Source organism: Pectinophora gossypiella, chromosome 16, assembly GCF_024362695.1.
Source record: "Pectinophora gossypiella chromosome 16, ilPecGoss1.1, whole genome shotgun sequence".
NCBI classification, from domain to species: domain Eukaryota; kingdom Metazoa; phylum Arthropoda; class Insecta; order Lepidoptera; family Gelechiidae; genus Pectinophora; species Pectinophora gossypiella.
In genome coordinates, this window is record NC_065419.1 from 13,377,236 (window position 1) to 13,397,705 (window position 20,470).

The 20,470-nt window shown below is 38.3% G+C and overlaps 1 protein-coding gene across 5 annotated transcripts in view; it reads left to right on the forward strand.

The window, feature by feature from the left end:
* Positions 1 to 20,470, forward strand: part of LOC126373765 (espin) — a 161,570-nt gene that overhangs the window by 81,243 nt on the left and 59,857 nt on the right. For all 5 annotated transcript variants that reach the window (XM_050020046.1, XM_050020042.1, XM_050020044.1 and 2 more), the window contains one exon: positions 27 to 182. In XM_050020046.1, the coding sequence (XP_049876003.1) occupies positions 27 to 182 (156 nt within the window). The remainder of the gene's footprint in view (positions 1 to 26; positions 183 to 20,470) is intronic.

The window sequence follows — 20,470 nt, forward strand, 5'->3', positions numbered from 1 at the left end:
ATAGTTTTCTTTTCTCATTGTTATAGGAGCGGTCGTCTAGCTGTCGAGGGTTGGTGCTGCGCACGCGGCATGCCAGCGCAGGGGGGCCGGGCCAACAACGGAGCCCTGGCGCTCCACTACGCCGCGGCCCGGGGCTGCCTCGACTGCGTGCGCCTCCTGGCCAACACAACGCCTGATGTCAGGTTAGTACAGCCATACAATAAACAATATCATAACATAGCATCACGCCTGTGTCCTCAAAGGGGTAGGCAGAAGTGTCTAATAGCATATAACCTACTCCTCGCTGATTGCAGCCCAAATCCGTGACCCAAATCCGTGATAACCCTGTTCGGAGACATTGGAACATGGGTAATTGATATCACGTGGTTTCTAGGTTTTGTACCACCACGTGATATCAATTACCCATGTTTCAAACATGTCGAAATTAGTGATTTATAGCCCGAGTCGGGATTCAAACCAGTGACAGCGACGTAAGTTTCGCGTTCTCTGAACAGGGTTATCACGGATTTGGGTATTCTAAAACGTAACATTAAAACTTCGTGCCCGTTGCCGTAGAGACCTTTGGTAGCTGGGGGCCGGACACCAAAATCTTTGTATCAGAATTGTAGCAAATATAAAGATAAATACAATAGCATGGACATATTTCATCTTAAGCACAATCAATTTGTATCTGCCCTCAAAGCGTTAGAACAGACATTAAAAATAACATCAGCGAATCAATCATGAGAGAGTACCTTATGGTTATTACTTTTAACGACCTCCGTGGTCTAGTGGTTGAGCGCTGGTCTCGCGATTCGGAGGTAACGGGTTCGAATCCCGGTGGGGACGTACCACTAATTACTTAGTGATCCCTAGTTTGGTTAGGACATTACTAGCTGATCACCTGATTGTCCGAAAGTAAGATGATCCGTGTTTTGGAAGGCACGTTAAGCCGTTGGTCCCGGTTACTACTTACTGATGTAAGTACGTAGTCGTTACATGAGCCATGTCAGGGGCCTTTGGCGGTTCAATAATAACCCTGATACCAGGGTTCATGAGGTTGGTAATCCACTTCCCAACCCACACGATACTTCATTTAATTATCAGAAAGCGTGTACAAATCAAATAAACTTATTAACTGAGCGTAACCACACATCATACATCATTGGTCGTCACACATGATCGGTCAGCAAGAACTATGTATACACAATCTTGGGTTTTTGTTTGTCCATCCAGTGGCTAGTAACTGTAGTCGCGATAGATAACGGGTCCCATTACTGTTGCAGCTAATGCACTTACTTGCATCTTATCGCGTGCCTTTAAAGCTGGACCGAGACGGGGCTGTAGCGAGTTAGAAATCTTCTTTATTTATCAATCAATCAAATATACTTTACCGCACACAATGTACCGGGTTTCCCGGGTCCGGGAAAAGTAAGATGATCCGTGCTTCGGAAAACACGTTAAGCCGTTGGTCCCGGTTACTACTTACTGATGTAAGTAAGTAGTCGTTACATGAGCCATGTCAGGGGTCATTGGCGGCTCAATAATAACCCTGACACCAGGGTTGAAGAGGTTGGTGAATTACCTCACAACCCACACGACAGAAGAAGAAGATGTACCGGGTGAAGGCCTTTAGCGCTCCCCATTTGTCCGGCCAAGTAGTTAATGCCATCTGCGGCAAATCTACAATAAGTCACGTAAAAAAATTATCGCACACAAACATTTATAAAACAATTATTTTTGTACCTATTTTAAGTGTTGTAAAACCAACCTGTTTTGTGAGCCCAAGAAATAAAATAAAATTTCATCATCTAGCATTATCCCATTTTCCACAGGGTCCGCTTACCTAACCTGAAGATGTGACAGGTCCGGTATTTTGCACAAGCGTGTGTTTTTTTTAAAAGATCGTCTAGGGTTGAGACCGAGGTTTTTCTTGCAACTTCTTTTCCCCGACTATACCTGCAGGTTGTGAGAAGCTGCAATAGTTTTAGGCGGATGAGACGTTCGTTATGTAAAAAATGACGATTCAAAGTGTGACTATGTTACCTACTGAATAAAGATATTTTTGAATTTGAATTCGATAGTATCCCGGAAAACATATTACAAAAATAATTATGATATTTACATCATAAATAAACGCATTGATATATAGACTTTATTATTTTAATCCTTAAAAAAAATCGCAAATACGTGTAATATCTTGCACCGGCTTAGAGGCACGTCATAATCGCTACCGCTTGTCGCTCCGCTGCCCGCTGTCTTCTGTCACCGAGTTCTCGGCCTTATGGAGTCTACAAACCCAATATGTGGATGTATAAGAGACGTTGTCCAGGTTACAACGGACAAGAACTCATTGAGCGATAATGGGATAAATACAACGATTAGATAAATATATTAGAAAGGAAGATGATTGAGGTTTCGCCACGGCTCCACAGATGGCGCTGATATACTTAAGCATTAGTGCTAATTCCTGCAGACGCCATCTAATTTTATTTTAAGTTATACCTGTCATTTTCTTACCCGCTGAAACAGAAAGGGTAATCGACAGGCATAAAATTTATGGAACACACGTCAATTTTAAGCAGAAATATAAAACAATCGTCTAAAAATTCTACATCGGTCTATAACCCAACAGAATTAAGTAGACAGCACACGTCAAACGGTTTGCATACCAGATACCATTTTGATTCGCCCGGGTTATTCATTCATTTACTCATTCTTCCTAAAATTAAGAGCTGTCAATCATCCGTCCCTTTCCTTTTCGGCGGATAAGAAAATGACAGGTATAACTTAGAGTAAAATTAGGAGGTGTCTGCAGGAATCGGGGCCATTATAAAGCATTATGCTGCTAGTGTAATGGGCACCTTTGCACCCGGATTAGTCAGGGGCGGACTTTTTACGAGTGCAGTAAATAGCACAATGTCGTGTTTTATTGTGCTTTTTTTTGACGTGACTTATTGTAGATTTGCCGCAGATGGCATTAACTACTTGGCCGGACAAATGGGGAGCGCTGAAGGCTCTCACCCGGTACAACGTTTAAGACAACAGGCCTGAGGGTGCCCAGTTGGGCGCGAACCTCGGGTCAGGGCGTCGTCTGAGAGGAAAAATATTTGAAAGAATTAATCGACCCTAGTGGGTCGATAGCGATAAGCGCTGAATGAGGGAAATCGTCGACCACGCCGGCGGGGTCGGTATCGGGGTTTTATTGTGCAAATCCCTTAAGATTATATAAGTACTGGAGCAAGACGAAACATCCATGCTGTATGTGTACCTAAATAAATAAATAAATAAATAAATATGGCGTTATACAGGGTGTTAGTGACATCGTAACGAATACTGAGGGGAATGATGACCATAATTCTGAGCGAATATCAATGGAAAAGTATGGACTGAAAATAATTAAGAAAAACACTAAAAACCTAGCCAAATAAAGGACAGTCTCACAAACACAATTTGTAATTTTAGACAGATTTATTAATGTAACTACTTATACAATTTATTACTTTAAACTTATTTATTGATACAATTACTTATACAATTTATTATTTTTGTTTTTTAACTAATGTATTAACGTAATTGTACAATTTATTTTGGTTGGAATAAGTAATAGAATGGAATAATTGTAAGAAATACCTACATATCATAGGTTGTGAACTAATATGACCTGTAACGAATGTTATCAAATAAATTATCATTTATCATTTATCAAAGTGATTATCGACACTGTCCCCATCGGGACTCGAACCCGGCCCGTGAGTTCAATGCACTAACCACTTGACCACAGAAGCTGTTAACTTAAACTATAAACTTTTTAAAATACAATGAATGTCAGTAAGTCACTGCGGCTAATGAAATAACGTGGCTGCGCAGGCGCGGAGAAAGCGTTACCGAATTAATTGCGCTTATCCGCGATCTAGCGCAATCTGAGCATCTTCACACTGCGCGCGCAGACGTCTCGCGTACAGGGGCGAATTTGCACATGCGATAGATTTTTTTACGTGCATAAGTATATAAGCGAACACCACTTCCACAGCCAAACCTAGCAAAAGGGTAGTTTCCAACTAGTCAAATCAGTTACTTTTTACTAAACGTCAAAACACGTAATTACTTTTGTATGAAAAACCAACCTGTTGACGTCATAATTATGACGTCATAGAAAAATGTGACAAAATGTCGCATTTATTATTACATTTTTCTTCATTAAAATTAATAAATAAGTTAAGTACTTTCTTACTTAAAAAAAAGCAAAAGGTTTTTTGGCATCTTTAGATGTGTCTTTATTTTGTAATCAGAATCTAATAATTTATCTTTGACCTAGGAAACTACCCAATTGGTTTGTGGGATTTTAATTGAAACTGGTAAAAAAAATTTAAAATACATACATACATACATAAACTCACGCCCGTAATCCCTAATGGGGTGGGCAGAGGCACAAGTAATCAAAGACAACTTGCAGCCACTGTTGATACGATGTCGTAAGCTGGATATGATGAAATTTATGGTGATAAGGGATCAGCCTATCGCCCATAACATTAGTCCATCATGTTAGACGACACAATCCCAAAAAATAATAAAAAAAAAAATATGAAATTGGCGACGAAAAATTCCACTTGTTATTAACTCAGAATCATGGTCTGAATCATCCCCCTGAGTATTCGTTACGATGTCACTGTATATTTTGACGTGACGACTTATTGTAGATTTGCCGCAAATAGTATTACCTTATTAGGTACCTACCTATATATCTGACTACATCTCTGTTACCTATTACTTAGACATGCGAGTATCACGCAGTGTTTTGCCATCATAGATCGTATTATTCCTTTATATAGTTTACTATAGTTAGATGATCCGTGCTTCGGAAGGCACGTTAAGCCGTTGGCCCCGGTTACTACTTACTGATGTAAGTTAGTAATCGTTACATCAGCCATGTCAGGGGCCTTTGGCGGGTGAATTATAACCCTGACACCAGGGTTGATGAGGTTGGTAATTCACCTCACAACCCACTAGAATGCCCCTGACATGGCTCATGTAACGACTAGGTACTTACTTACATCAGTAAGTAATAACCGGGACCGACAGCTTAACGCGCCTTCCGAAGCACGGGTCATTTTACTTCCGGACAATCAGATGATCAGACTGTAATGTCCTAACCAAACTAGGGATCACAAAGTATTTTTGTTATGTCCCCATCGGGATTCGAATCCGGGATCTCTGGATCGTGAGCCCGACGCTTAACCACTGGACCACGGAGGACGTTCTACTTACTGATGATATGTCTTGTACTTAGTCGTTACTTAAGCCACGTCAGGGGTCTTTGGCCGCTGAATAATAACCCTGACACCAGGGTTGATGGGGTTGGTAATCCACTTCACAACAGACACGATAAGAGAGGAACACAACATATAACATAAGGTCACGATTATATCCCAATAGGCTAGTTTCCAACTAGTCAAATCAGTTACTTTTTACTAAACGTCAAAACACGAAATTACTATGGAATTTGTATGAAAAGCAAGCTGTGACGTCATAGAAAAATGTGATAAAATGTCGCACCTATTATTACATTTTTCTTTATTCAAATTCATAAATACGTTAGAAAAAAGAAAACTTTTTTGTCACCTTTAGATCTATTTTAATTTAGTAATAAAAATTTCATAATTTATCTTTGACCTAGGAAATTGTTCGATATTTTGTCACGTTTATCTATGACGTCACATGTAGCTTTTTCACACAAATTCCATAGTAATTTCGTGTTTTGACGTTTAGTAAAAAGTAACTGATTTGACTAATTGGAAACTGCCCTATAGCCTCACCCACTATTTAAATGGACTTAAAAACAGATGGAAAGGAGGGGGTGTATTTTTTTTTGACGTGACTTATTGTAGATTTGCCGCGGATGGCATTAACTACTTGGCCGGACAAATGGGGAGCGCTTAGCCAAGACAATAACAGGCTTGAGGGTGCCCAGTTGGGCGCGAACCTCGGCTCAGGGCGTCGTCTGAGAGGAAACATATTTGAAAGAATTAATCGACCCTAGTGGGCCCGACCTTAGTGGGTCGGTACCGGAGGTTTACCGTTCCATACATACATAATCTCAAGCTTATTTCCCACCGGGGTAAGCAGAGACTACAGAGTTCCATTCGCTTCGATCCTTACACACTTCTCTTGCTTCGTCTACATACCGGTCTATATGGTGGACCAGTACGACTCGCCGCTGCTGAACCGCTGGCGATAAGCGCTGATTGAGGGAAGTCGTCGACCACGCCGGCGGGGTCAGTATATGCTATACAACCCTTCAGTTGTTATGCATATGTGACACCAAGTAAGGCAGGAGTCATTTACTGATGGCTTATGACTCCTCTCGCCCTAATAGGGATTACAGTGTGTATAAATATGTATGCTGAAAGCATGGAACTTAGTAGAAGGCTGGCAACACCGGATATTTCAACGCTTACGTCATTGCACAATTGTAGTTGCAAGGTAGAAATTACAATTACATTAATTATAATTACCATTGCAAGTACGCTTTGGACTGACGTCTTCAATTTAGAATGTTCTATGAATAGAATCACATCATTACTAATTTAACAGCCATTCTCCATGCTACTTTTTACGTCCTTTTATACCTGGCAGCAGTAACTGTCAGTACTATTCTGAAGCAGAGAACAGGAGTCCTAGTACGGCTTTGAAATAGACTACTTTGGTCGCCATCCCACTCGCGTCAGACAGAGTACTGCGGGGCGGAAGGCTAGAGGGAAACCACTGCCCTATATTTCCCTAAAAAAGCAGCATGGAGAACGCTACACTGATAAGACCGTGGCTCTTAAATTAGCGAGAGTCCTTTTATAATAAACAGTTTCTATTCTATCTCAACGGGAAGTAGGCGTGAACTTATGAATGAATGTAAGTATGTAAGTTAAAATCTTGATTATGATTTCATAAGTCTGTTAACTTCGGATGGCTGGCGGATGCGCGGATACCGTCGGCGGCTGTCAACAACTGGGGGTAATGAAAAAATATAATTACATACGACAAAGAAAGCGAGCCATAAGTGGGTAACTGATGCTGCGACTAAGTGGTTGCTAGCTATGGTGATAGGCGAGCGCGATTTTTTAACGCCTGGTGCACATAAGCCACTGATAGCGATCTGGCATAGAGTAAAATTCAAATTCAAAATATTAGAGTAAAATTCAAATTCAAAATATTTATGTGGGATAATAGAATTGCAAAAGCGGTATATAAAGCGAAAGTCGATGGTAGGACTGGCAGAGAAAGACCGAGAAGGACTTACATTGACCAAATTGGAGATGTCCTTAGAAAAGGTTTAATACGATCTACTCTGAAACTGCGGGCAGCTATATGACTGCGTGCAATCGCACCCAGTAGTTCAGCAGCGGCGAGTCGTACCGGTCTACCATATAGACCGGTATGTAGAGGAAGCAAGAGAAGTGTGTAAGAACGAAGCGAATGGAACTCTTTAGTCTCTGCTTACCCCGGTGGGAAATAGGCGTTAGTTTATGTATGTATGGAACGGTCAACCTCCGATACCGACCCCGCCGGGTTGGGCCCACTAGGGTCGATTAATTCTTTCAAATATTTTTCCTCTCACCCGACGCCCTGAGCCGAGGTTCGCGCCCAACTGGGCACCCTCAGGCCTATTGTCATAAACGTTGTACCGGGCGAGAGCCTTCAGCGCTCCCCATTTGTCCGGCCAAGTAGTTAATGCCATCTGCGGCAAATCTATGATAAGTCACGTCAAAAAAAAGGAACGGTAACTCTCTGCGTGCGCTAATTCGTAACGGGCGCTGAGGTAGTTTTCCTTACTCCCTCTGGGTCTTTAGCTGCTAAGGACTCCTTAGGCATGAGGGAGTGCGCGGATTGTACATCTCGCTCACACTTACATGATAAGGTAGCATTCGAAGAGAATGAGAGTGAGTTTATGTATGAATGGAACGGTAACTCTCCGCGTGCGTCCAGAAATCAGAAATCAGAAATCAGAATCATTTATTCAACGTAATTATCATGGATAAACTTGTTGAAGGTCAATGTAACATTTTTGAATTTACGTCATTTCGCAAGGTGTTATGGCTGAGGAGAAGAAATGACAAGAAACTGCAACAGCAACACATCTTTTAAAAACCAATGAGGATATACATTACAAGTTATTTAATAACTAGAGGAACACATTCAATACCAGACATTTTTATCATTTAGGTAGTCATTAATCTTATAATAAGCTTTTTTACATAAAGTAAGCTTCACGTGAGCTTTAAATTTATTTTCTGACAAATTTAAAATATTATCTGGTATTTTATTGTAAAAACGTATACATAACCCCAAAAAAGATGAATTTAATTTACTTAATCTAGAATTTTGAATAGCAATTTTATGTTTATTTCTTGTATTGTAAGTATGCCTTTTACAGTTTCTCGGAAGGAGAGATAAGTTTTTACGTACATACATAATGTTTTCATATATATATTGACTTGCGACCGTCAGTATATTTATTTCTTTAAACAGCTCCCTCAAAGAGTCCCGACAACGCAGCTTATAAATAGCGCGAACTGCTCTTTTTTGAATGATGAAAATAGTTTCTACATCAGCGGCTCGACCCCACAGCAAAATACCGTAAGACATTATGCTGTGGAAGTAGCTGAAGTAGACAAGTTTAGCAGTGGGTACATCTGTGAGTTGTCGGATCCTTCTGACGGCATATGCTGCTGAACTTAGCTTGCCCGCTAGTGATATAATATGTGGGCCCCATTGAAGTTTTGAATCTACAGTAATTCCTAAGAAAACTGTGTGTTCAACAAAATCTAGTTTCTCATCGTTAATTTTAATGTTATTATTTACTTTCTTTACGTTTGGTAGAACAAATTTAATACACTTCGTTTTCTTAGCATTTAGAACTAGGTTATTTACTGTAAACCAACTTAGAACCTGCGACACAGCGCTGTTTGCTTCGTCAAATTCCTCTAACTTTCTGTCGATTTTAAATATAAGAGAAGTGTCATCCGCGAACAGCACAATGTCAGCTTGGTTCTGTACTACATAAGGTAAATCATTTATGTACACTAAAAAAAGAAACGGACCCAAAATGGATCCTTGAGGAACTCCCATTTGAACATGAGAGCCAAAGATGAGAGCCATGAGTCCAAAGTCCAATACGTACCAGACACCCAGCTAGATTATTCTCACTCCCTCTAGCTCTTTCGCCGCTAAAGAGCTTACTTCCTAGGTATGAGAGAGCGCGCGGACTATGCATCTCGCTCGCACTTACATGGTAAGGCGGCATTCGATAAAAATGAGCATTTTTGTAATATCCGAATCTTTATTTATGCCTTGGTATAAGAAGACCAGGTATGCTCAATCCTATGACAAGCCGCCATTGCTAGCCCATTGATGACGTAAGTGTTACCATTCAATTGGTATCTCCAACATTCCAAGGACGTAAATTTTATGATTGAAAATTAAGTGAATTACTGACTTATGCATTTAATTATTATTATTTGTCACATATATTAAAATCATTCAAAACTGTACGTAAATCTTTTACTAAAAGTACATTTCCTTGCATAGTAAATTAGAAATATTGGACTTGGGTAATTTATTTTTTACGAAATGGCAACGCAGGGTCGGATGACGTCAGCTGGGCTAACCTTGAAATGCTAGCTGTCAGTTTTGAGCATACCTGGTCTGTTTATACCATGATTTATGCCAGGCGGTTTGATGCCAATTCTCGCTTCCCTGTTCGCAACACTTGCGCATATGGCGTGCTTTGGGATTTTCGACGCGCGAATAATCAAAGGGTAAAAAAAATCCCAGCCTTATCCTTTTTTATTCCAGGCTCCGCTTACAAAAGCTGTAGGTATAAGTACTTAGTTATAGACATAAACAGTGTCATAATCATTACACGAAAATCGTCGAATGAAATTAGTCATTCGAAAAATAACTATAAATAACTATAAAACTGTCTAAGAATTTACAATCAGTAGTCAGTTCTTCAAAAAAACCTTGTCAATTAACATAATAGGTACATTTGCTAATAATTTAACATTCACAAAAAATTAAAACAGAACCTTCTACTGCCGGAATAACAAATGTTAGTAATGTCATTGAAAAAATAACAAAATATACAAAAACCCGCTACCCGCTCAGCTTATCAGTAAACAACCCACCTTAATCAGAAGTAGAGCTACGATGTGCACTCATAGTTCACTTAGTCGAGATGCTACTCCGCTTATGCTCGCATTGAGCGTGCGCGTGAGTCGAAACCGCGGCCGTTTTCACGACATTCCTTTTCATATACTTTTTTCTTCCAAAAAGTGTTCGGTTTGTGTTATGGAGTTTATTTTTTATTTATAATTTGTGTTTAAGAATATTTTTATTTTTTAAAGTGTGTTCTTAATTTGAGTTTCGAATGAGTGGTTTTCAATGGTTGCGTTTTGAACTTTATAGTAAGGAATTGTATATCTATGTTGTCAATTTGTGCGCTACAGAAATATTGCTAGTTTTGACTTAGAGCTCTCCTTATTTGTCTGTCCTAGTAATTAATGATAATACGAAGCAAATACATAATATCATTTAAAAACTAATATCACGCCTGTTTACCACGAAGGGGTAGGCAGGAGGTGTATAGTGTACACCCCAGTCCTCGCTATCCATGGGGCGAGCCTATTGCCATTAACATTCCAAAAACGATTTACTTATTTTTTTTAATTTTCTGTCTTATAATTAAGTCTTTTTTTTTCACCCCTTAAGTCACAAAATTTGCAAATATACAATTCTATTGTTAAGAAAATAACTACTTAAAATTCCTTATCAAAAAAAAAATACTTAGCAATAAGTCAACGCGCATCTTACTGTAATGTCCATAATATACAGGGTGTTAGTGACATCGTAACGAATACTCAGGGGGATGATTCAGACCATGATTCTGAGTTGATATCAAGTGGAATTCCCTGTCGGAAAATTCATAAAAAAATTTGTTTTTTTTTAAATTATTTTCTGTTCCATACTTTGGCGACGGAAAATTCCACTTGATGCCTCAAAATGTCGTTACGATGTCACTAACACCCTGTATACCCTAAAAATGCAAATATTCAATTCTATTGTTAAGTAACAACTTAAAATTGCTTAATTATCAAAAAAAAGTATTTAGCAATAACTCAACGCCAGTCTTATTGTATCTTGCCCTTAAAATATAACCTAAAAACCTAATTAGTGACTTCCCCTTATTATATTATGACGTCGCCTTGACTCAATGACTTAATATTGATTATTAATTTAGCATTGTTTATGATTTGAATGTGTTGCTATGGCAACCGGAAGGGCATATGCTGCATTGTCCATTGTATGGAGGCTTATAGAGGTATTGTTGAGCGCACTTGACATTATTGCAAATAGGGCATTATTGCACGCACTGTTTAGATTCGATACGTTATTGAATACTGGGCCTTAAAGGGTCTCAATAGCAATAAGATGAACTACATTACCAACATTAAGGAGCTCGGTGGCGATTGTTGAAGTTAAGCAACTTTCGCAAAGGCCGGTCATAGGAGGGGTGAACACAAAAAAAGTTTTCATCTCGAGCTCCTCCGTGCTTCGGAAGGCACGTTAAGCCGTTGGTCCCGGCTGCATTAGCAGTCGTTAATAACCATCAATCCGCACTGGGCCCGCGTGTTGGTTTAAGGCCCGATCTCCCTATCCGCCCATAGGGAAGGCCCGTGCCCCAGCAGTGGGGACGTTAATTGGCTGATGATGACATTAACAACTATATTGCAAAGCTATAAGTTATTGAATCATAATTCTACAGTCTTCTTCATATTGTGTGGGTTGTGATGTGGAATACTAACCTCATCAACCTTGGTGTCAAGGTTATTATTGAGCCGCCAAAGGCCCCTGACATGGCCCATGTAACGACTACATACTTACATCAGTAAGTAGTAACCGGGACCAACGGCTTAACGTGCCTTTCGAAGCACGGATCGTCTTACTTTCGGACAATCAGCTGATCAGCCTGTAATGTCCTAACTAAACTAGGACAACTTGAAACCAAGGTTGATGAGATCGGTCGTCCACCTCATAACCCAAACGATAGAAAAATAATTTTCAAATATTGTTTATTCGTTAAGCCATATCGGTGGAAAGCTTGAAAGCTCAAGCGAATGGCTTAGCTAAAACACCAAATACCTCCACAAACCCGCAATAAATAAAAACTATTATGAAATTTTTCATTGCTTTTGTTTTAAATAAAAATATTTTGTGAGTTGACTCCTTACTGACTCGCAACTATCGTTAAATAGGTTAAGTCCAGTTCTCTACTTAAATAATTAAAAGTTTTATCTGATATAATTACATATAAGTTGCATATCAATGATAGCTGCCATTAAATACTGTTTTAAAATTATTTTTTGTAAACTACTTACACTGACTGCACCTCTCAGTCGACACGCAATGAAAAATACAAACATTTTACATCTTCTTTCTTACTCAATTTAGCTGCGTTATTCAATTAAAAAAAGGTTACTATTCAAAAGTGAAACATAAAAAAATATATTTAAATACGAAAATATTCAAATTACGCTAATTACCATACATAGTCACTCGCAACTTTCGGATTTGAATGGTAAGATAACCTCGTAGACGGCTTTCTAAGTAAAAACATAACACATAGCATAAGCTCACATCTATATACACTATTGGGGTAAACGGCCTCTGTGGTCCAGTGGTTGAGCGTTGGGCTCACGATCCGGAGGTCCTCGGCTCGAATCCCGGTGGGGAAATATCACAAAAATCACTTTTTGATCCCTAGTTTGGTTAGGACATTACAGGCTGATCACCTGATTTTCCAAAAAGTAAGATGATCCGTGCTTCGGAAGGCACGTTAACCCGTTGGTCCCGGTTACTACTTACTGATGTAAGTAAGTAGTAGTTACATGAGCCATGTCAGAAGCTTTTTGCGGCTCAATGATAACCCTGAAACTAGGGTTGATGAGGTTGGTAATAAATTCACCTTACAACCCACACGATAGAAGATAAAAGATTGGGGTAGAGTACATACTCAGGCCATCGCATGATGAACTGAGTAAGTATCCACGCCTCACCGAGCTTTCTGTTAGACCAACGTGAGAGGTGGTGAGCCGTATCGCAGTCTATAATGGTCGAGCTAACTGTGTAACTGAAAATTTGCACGAAAGATAAATTCGTCACTGAAAAGGCAAAATTACGTAAGCGCCAAAATGCCATTTCAAGAAAAGAAAGAAAGAAAAAGCCGTTTAAAGTATTTTATTCGTTTTTTATCATAACTTTTTACTCATTTATCCAATTTAGATGAAGTCAACGTAAGTTTACATTTTTTTTACAATTTCTATGTCTAGCAATAGATATTATAATATCGGACTACTATTTTAGGATATTTTGGCGCTTATGTAATTTTGACTTTCCAGTGACGAATTAATAACTCCTTGGTACAAGTCCTGTGCTTCTATGCTGTTCTGGGAGCAAATAAAAAACATAGAAAACCGTTCAGCTGCTTACTTCCCGGGCATGTCGTAAAATCCGACAGAGGGATTGTGTCCTCTAACATGATGGACTAATGTTATGGGCGATAGGCTGATCCCTTATCACCATAAGGTTTATCATATCCAGCTTACGACATCGTATCAACAGTGGCTGCAAGTTGTCTTTGATTACTTGTGGCTCTGCCCACCCCATTAGAGATTACGCGCGTGAGTTTATGTATGTATGTATGTATGGTACAAGTCTGGTGCCGAGTGCTACGCGTATGAAAATGCTTTCCTAAATTATTATTTAAGTAAAACTTTAATCTCCAAATTCAAATTCTCAGTTTGTTGGTGTTGTCGTTTATTTCGCCTTATGGCAGGCAAAGATATAATGTCCATACAGCCTTGACTTCAGTAATTTAATATATTTATTTTAACCATTAATTCCCAGTTGTATTTGACAGATAGATACTTAAGTCGATAAAGATGCTTAAAACATGTAACTTGAAAAAAAGGGAAAAATGGCGCCAAGCAAAAAGTTGTTTATCAACGATTAAACATGGCAATTAGAATTTTTATACCGAGAAAAGCACTGAATAAAATCGTTTAAAATTATCACCTTTCGAAATTGGAATTAAAAATGGAACTGTCAAATCTATTGCCGTGTGCGCATGCGTCGCTTCACTTCCCGCCAGGTATTTTTCCAATGAAATCCATGAACTGTCAATCGGGAAGAAAAAAAAGAAAAAAAAAAAGACATTCATCTTTCGAGAGCTGTTAATGTTGCATTTTCGTCTTACATGATTTACAAGCAATTTCACTTGTTTACGTGTTTTCTGAAGATAGAAGAGAACATCTTAGATGTAAATTGTGTAGTCAATGACATTTTGTTAGGGATGTATAAATAAATTATTGATTTAAAATATATGTGCTTATATTTATTGGACATGAAAAGAGGAAGGGGAGGCTTTTTTCCAGCAGTGCGATATTGTAGGTTAGACTAGATTAGACACATTTAAGTCTCTATTATTTCACTCTCTCTCTCTCTATTCAAGAGTTGCGCTCTTGTCGGTGGATTAATCGCCATTCCTCTCTTCTTCCCGCTAAAACCTTCACCTCCCGATACGACACGACCTGCACCTTCTCTTTTATTTGTTTCATAAATGTTATCCTAGGTCTACCCATTCCTCTTTTCCCTTCAATTTTTCCTTCTATAATGTTTGTTGTAAATGAATCGTGTCGTATCAGGTGGCCAATCATATTTCCTCTCCGGTTCGCTATAGTCTTCATTATGGTTCTTCTTATTATTTCACTAAGCTTTATTATTTATATCTTACAGCCAACTTCTTGACAGCATTTTCAGTTTTCTCACTAAAACACTTATATAAGTAAGTAGTGTAGTTCTTTGTGGAAATAAAACCACTTATCGGATAATTAATTTATCGGATAGCCGTCTCGGTTCAATTGAATAATATCCAAACGAGACAGCATGGAAAATCACTTATAATAACTCGTAGAAAAGATAAGATAAAAAATAAACAATTTATCTACCTACTCAACTCAACCATCGAAAATCATTCACGTTTAGTAAACTGTAGACTTTTTCAACGAAAAGTAACAATTTACGAACCATTGGGACGGAACGACAGTGCGTGATATAGAGTAGGTGCAGTGTGACAATTGACAATTCAAGTGTGACAAGTGTAATGTTTTGTAATTGAAGTCGAAACAAAATGGCGACGTGTCCACGACCGCGTCCCGCGCGGTCTTCCTCTACTAGACTGAAATATTCGAAGACTATTCCGGCAAGTACTGTCAGGTGGGTGTAGTACTTCTTACTTTTGTACCATATATCTTTCTTGGAAGACTTAACTATATATTTGACTCTATGATATATGATTTTACAAGTAATAAAGAGTGCTTATATGATTAATTTGAAAATAAAACTATCTTGTTCTTCTAATCCTTTTATCCCCTGTTGGGATGTAGAGCTTGAACAACAGATTTCCACTCCCGCGATCACAACTAATAAAAAAAAGGAAACACGAAACGATATAAAACTATTGTTTTCAATTACTGTTCTATTATTTGATTTCGTTTATTTATTAATTTCTCTATTTCTAAGGTGGTATTATACGCTCATTATAAATATTTCCCGAAAAGAAAATAAATTAGTGATGTATGTAACATTCTTTAACCTTAAATTATATTTATTACTTACTAATAATAGTTTTACCACGTTGAATACAACCAAACCTTTAATTTTAGTGAAATTTTCTTTCAACAAACGTAAATAAGGTAAGTATCTATAATCACAGCAATATACACGTATATTACAATGATAATTTCCTTCGAAATTAAGTAATTAAATTCGTGATTAAGTTGTTTAAGTCTGCAATTGCTTGTCGACCGCTTTTATTAAATTTGCCACCTCTTGCTACATTTACACTTGGTAATGATGTAATGTTTTGTTACTTTACATTTAACTATTAATGTTATGTAACATAGGTAAATATTGGCCCCGATTCCTGCAGACATCTCTTAATTTTACTTTAAGTTATACCTGTCATTTTCTTATCCGCCGAAAAGAAAAGGGACGGATGATTGACAGCTCTTAATTTTAGGAAGAATGAGTAAATAAATGTATAACCCGGGCGAATTTTTAGACGGTTGTTTTAGATTTGTGCTTAAAATTGACGTGTGTTCCATAAATTTTATGCTTGTCGATTACCCGTCCCTTTTCTTTTCGGCAGATAAGAAAATGACAGATATAACCTAAAATAAAATTAGATGGTGTTTACAGGAATTAGCACCTATGATGCATTATGATCGGTTTCATATTCGAAGTTGTATATGAAATTGCATGGGTTTTTTGTTTAGATTGTTGGCAATTATTTTTTTATCGTGTTTAGATTATGAAATATATTTTATATGTAGTATGTAAAGACTTGTGTAACTAGTTATTTATTTCTATTTAGTTCAGTTTACTTTCCACATAAATAAATTCACGTCAATTTCCAGTTAGGGTAGGTAGAGACCACGCAGTTCCACTTACTACAAATCTTTTATTCTATTCACTTTTTTTTTAGTTTAGTTAATATTTTAACGCTGTTTGAAGAAAATAAGAAAATATATATATATATATTTTTAAATGGCTGCGTTGGTAAGTAGCGGCCATCTTTCTTTTTACTCTATCGTCATAACGTACTTTGTGGCTCTGCCAGGCGTGAGTTTATGTCTCTCTCTCTCTCCTTGGCATTTATTATTCCCATCTGATTGTGGGGTCTGCTTCGTACTTCTCTTCCACTTCGCTCAATCAGACGTGTCGCTGTCGGAGACATTGCACACGCACAGGTCCTTTCTGACCACATCCGCCCATCTTGTTTTTGGTCGTCCAGAGTTTATGTATGTATATCTGTTGACGAACGGTGTGCGAATTATATAGAGGGCTTCGGCCAATAGCCGTAGGACATTTATCTACGTAAATAAGTAACATCTATGGGTCCGTTCAATGGTGGAACGTTATTTTACTTTTATCGTTTCCAGTCAACAGAAGTGCCCTAACACCTGCACTATTAAAGACCTTTACGAAGCCACTGACAATGCCGTAAGCGTGGCCAATTATTGGTCAGCAAAAATTTTGTATCGATCATCAACAGAAGTAAAGAAGCATAAAATCTACATCCACGTGACACTATTTATCTATGACACAAAATCTCAATTCTTTTTTTTTTTATATACCAATCTAAGTACTTTTCAGCTATGCTAGGGCTTTTGAGCCATGTCAGGGGCCATTGACGGCTCAATAGTAACCCTGACACCAGGGTTAATGGGGTTGGTAATCCACCTCACAACCCACACGACAGAAGAAGAAAACCAGCAGGTTAAATATGCGCAACGTGATAAAATTATCGACCGATTCAATAAATTTTGGCGAAATCGATAAGTTTGTTTTTCCCTAACATGCGTGCCTGCGTGATTTTGTTCGTATTTCGACAGAACGACATAATTATTTCTTTTTATTTTGGTGCAATATTTGTATTGTATTGTTTGATTTATTTGGCTTCACATATTAACACCAATCGACAAAACCACATAATTATATCGTCAGAATCGATAAATTACCATGACAAAATTTTATCATTTTGCGCGTGTTAGCCCTAATGGTGTCTTATTTGTTGGTTGCGCAGCCAACAAGACAGGCAATCCACCTCACAACCCTCACGATGGAGGAAGAAGTACTTAATTGAAAGTCTAGACACTTCATCTCAAAGTTACATAAAAATATAGATCTGCCGTCACTAAATACCTGTCTAGATTTTACATAATAAAGCTATGCTTATTTTAACTTACCTATTATACTTGCGTACCATCTATTCTAATTCTGACAGTTCTATTTGACGGTAATTTTTTATGGCTACCAATCTTGCTGTCGGCTGACTTTCTCTTATTGTTGAAAATAATGTATTTTCGAAAGACTTGATTTAAAATATCTGTAAACCTTCAAATTAAATCAAATATACTTTATTGCACACAAACATTTAGCAACAGCACATATGGGCGGCCTTATTGTTCTGAAGAAATTTCTTCCAGACAACCTGTTTTTTTTTTTGACGTGGCCGGACAAATGGGGAGCGCTGAAGGCTCTCACCCGGTACAACGTAACGATTACTTACTTAATTCAGTAAGTAATGACCGGGACCTACAGCTTAACGTGCCTTCCGAATCACGGATCGTCTTACTTTCGGACAATCAGGTGATTAGCCTGTAATGTCCTAACCAAACTAGGGATCAGAAGGTGATTTTTGTGATGTAATTTTCGACACTTTTTGTTGGCACGATAGTTCAAAGTATTTATAAGCGTAACTTAGGTACTGGCAGAATATCAGTGTTGCTAAGAGTGGTATTTCTACTATCCTTCGCAACAACATGCTGAGTCAGTCCCTTTTCCCTGGCAGTGTATTTTTGATTTGTATACTTATCTTTATCTTCTCTACTATTGTACTGCACTGTTTTGGGAATAAAGTTATTCTATTCTATTCTATGATATGTTCCCACCGGGATTCGAACCCGGGACCTCCGGATCGTGGACACAACGCTCAACCACTGGACCATGGAGGCCGTTAACACCGCCGCCGGCCATACGGCGGTGTAATGGTTAACACGCACGTCCCAGCTTAACAAGAGCTGCGGGTTCAAGTCCCGTCGGAGTCAGATTTTTTTTCGATTTAATTTTTTTTTTAATTTTTTTGCTTCTATGCTGTTCTGGGAGCATATAAAAAACATAGAACACGTTCAGCTGCTTCTCTTCCCGGGCATGTCGTAAAAACCGACAGAGGGATTGTGTCCTCTAACATGATGGACTAATGTTATGGGCGATAGGCTGATCCCTTATCACCATAAGGTTCATCATATCCATCTTTGGACTTCGTATCAACAGTGGCTGCAAGTTGTCTTTGATTACTTGTGGCTCTGCCCACCCCATTAGGGATTACGGGCGTGAGTTTATGTATGTATGTGTATGTTAATTTTTTTCTTTGGTTTATGACTATCATTGTCGCGATGTGATGCATTTTTTTCATGGCTGTGCAAGCCATTTTACTGCATCCATATTGTTAGTATCCGAGAGGGCTTTTACCACCAGTCTGATTTGAAGAAGTCTAGTTGATCATCGAACCACAGACTAAAACAAGAAAACTACAGTAATACGACAATGGTATATAATTTCTATCAGCTAGATGCATCAATTACCATCATGTGCAGGCGCACGCCAACTAGCGGACGTTCCGTTCTGAAACGCTTCGTATCGTGCTATTTTTTTTTTAAATCTTTTTTCTTCAATGCATCGCATTTTTGCAATTAACGGCCAGTGAAGTTTATCGGGCTAAGAACGCTGATAAAAAGGTATTTTATGTTTGTTGTAAATAACTTTGGCTATCTCGATGGACTACTTCAAGGCGATAGGTTGGTAAGCGATTGCATAGTTCATTAATATATTATGATAGTGTTGACTACGTTGGCGTTGGGCGCTTGACTCTCACTGTGAGGTCGCAGGATCGATTCCCAGCAGGGCCTAAACGCTACTAGGACGACGCCCTTATCCGGGGTTCGCGCCCAACTGGGCACCCTCCGGCCTGTTGTTTTAAATTTTGTACCGGGTGAGAGCCCTCAGCGCTCTTCATTTGTCCGGCCAAGTAGTTAATGTCTACAATAATTTTCGTCAAAAAAAAGTATAGAGGTAACCGAAGCATTCTTCATGCGTTTTCATTCCACTTTTCCTAATCAATATGCGTTTCGTTACCTCATTGTGCATTTGAATATAATTTGAATAAACTAGTATTGTGTAAGAAGACAATTACCTGTTATGTTGGTACCTAGTTGACTTATTTTCAATAACTTAATTTTGAGTAACAAAATGTATGTCTGACTGATGTGTACCCACTTTAGAACCCTGTCGAACTGACACATATATCACATTTAGTGAAACATACAATACAATTTGTTAATAAAGCTAATGTTACATGGTACCAATGTTCGTGCCCGTACAAGTTTGTGTGAAAAGTGTCTTTTACATCCTACATATATATGGTTAGGGTTATATTCAAATTCAAAAATATCTTTATTCAGTAGGTAACATAGTTACACTTTGAATCGTCAATTTTACATAACGAACGTCTCATCCGCCTAAAACTACTGCAGCTTCTCACAACCTGTATAGCCGGGAAAAAGAAGCTGCAAGAAAAACCTCGGCACAGGGCCCTAGACGTTCTTTAAAAAAATAAAAATAAACATAAAATATTGGTATACAATTGAGTAATTTAGCTGCCTAATATCAGTTCTCAGACAGTTAATCCCATGCATTCATATCTTCTAAATAATCACTTACTTTATAATAACCTTTTTTGTAAAGTTATTAAAGTTATTATGTATAGGGGGGGCTATGTAGGGTTAGGGGTTATATAATATATAACCAAACCCTCAGC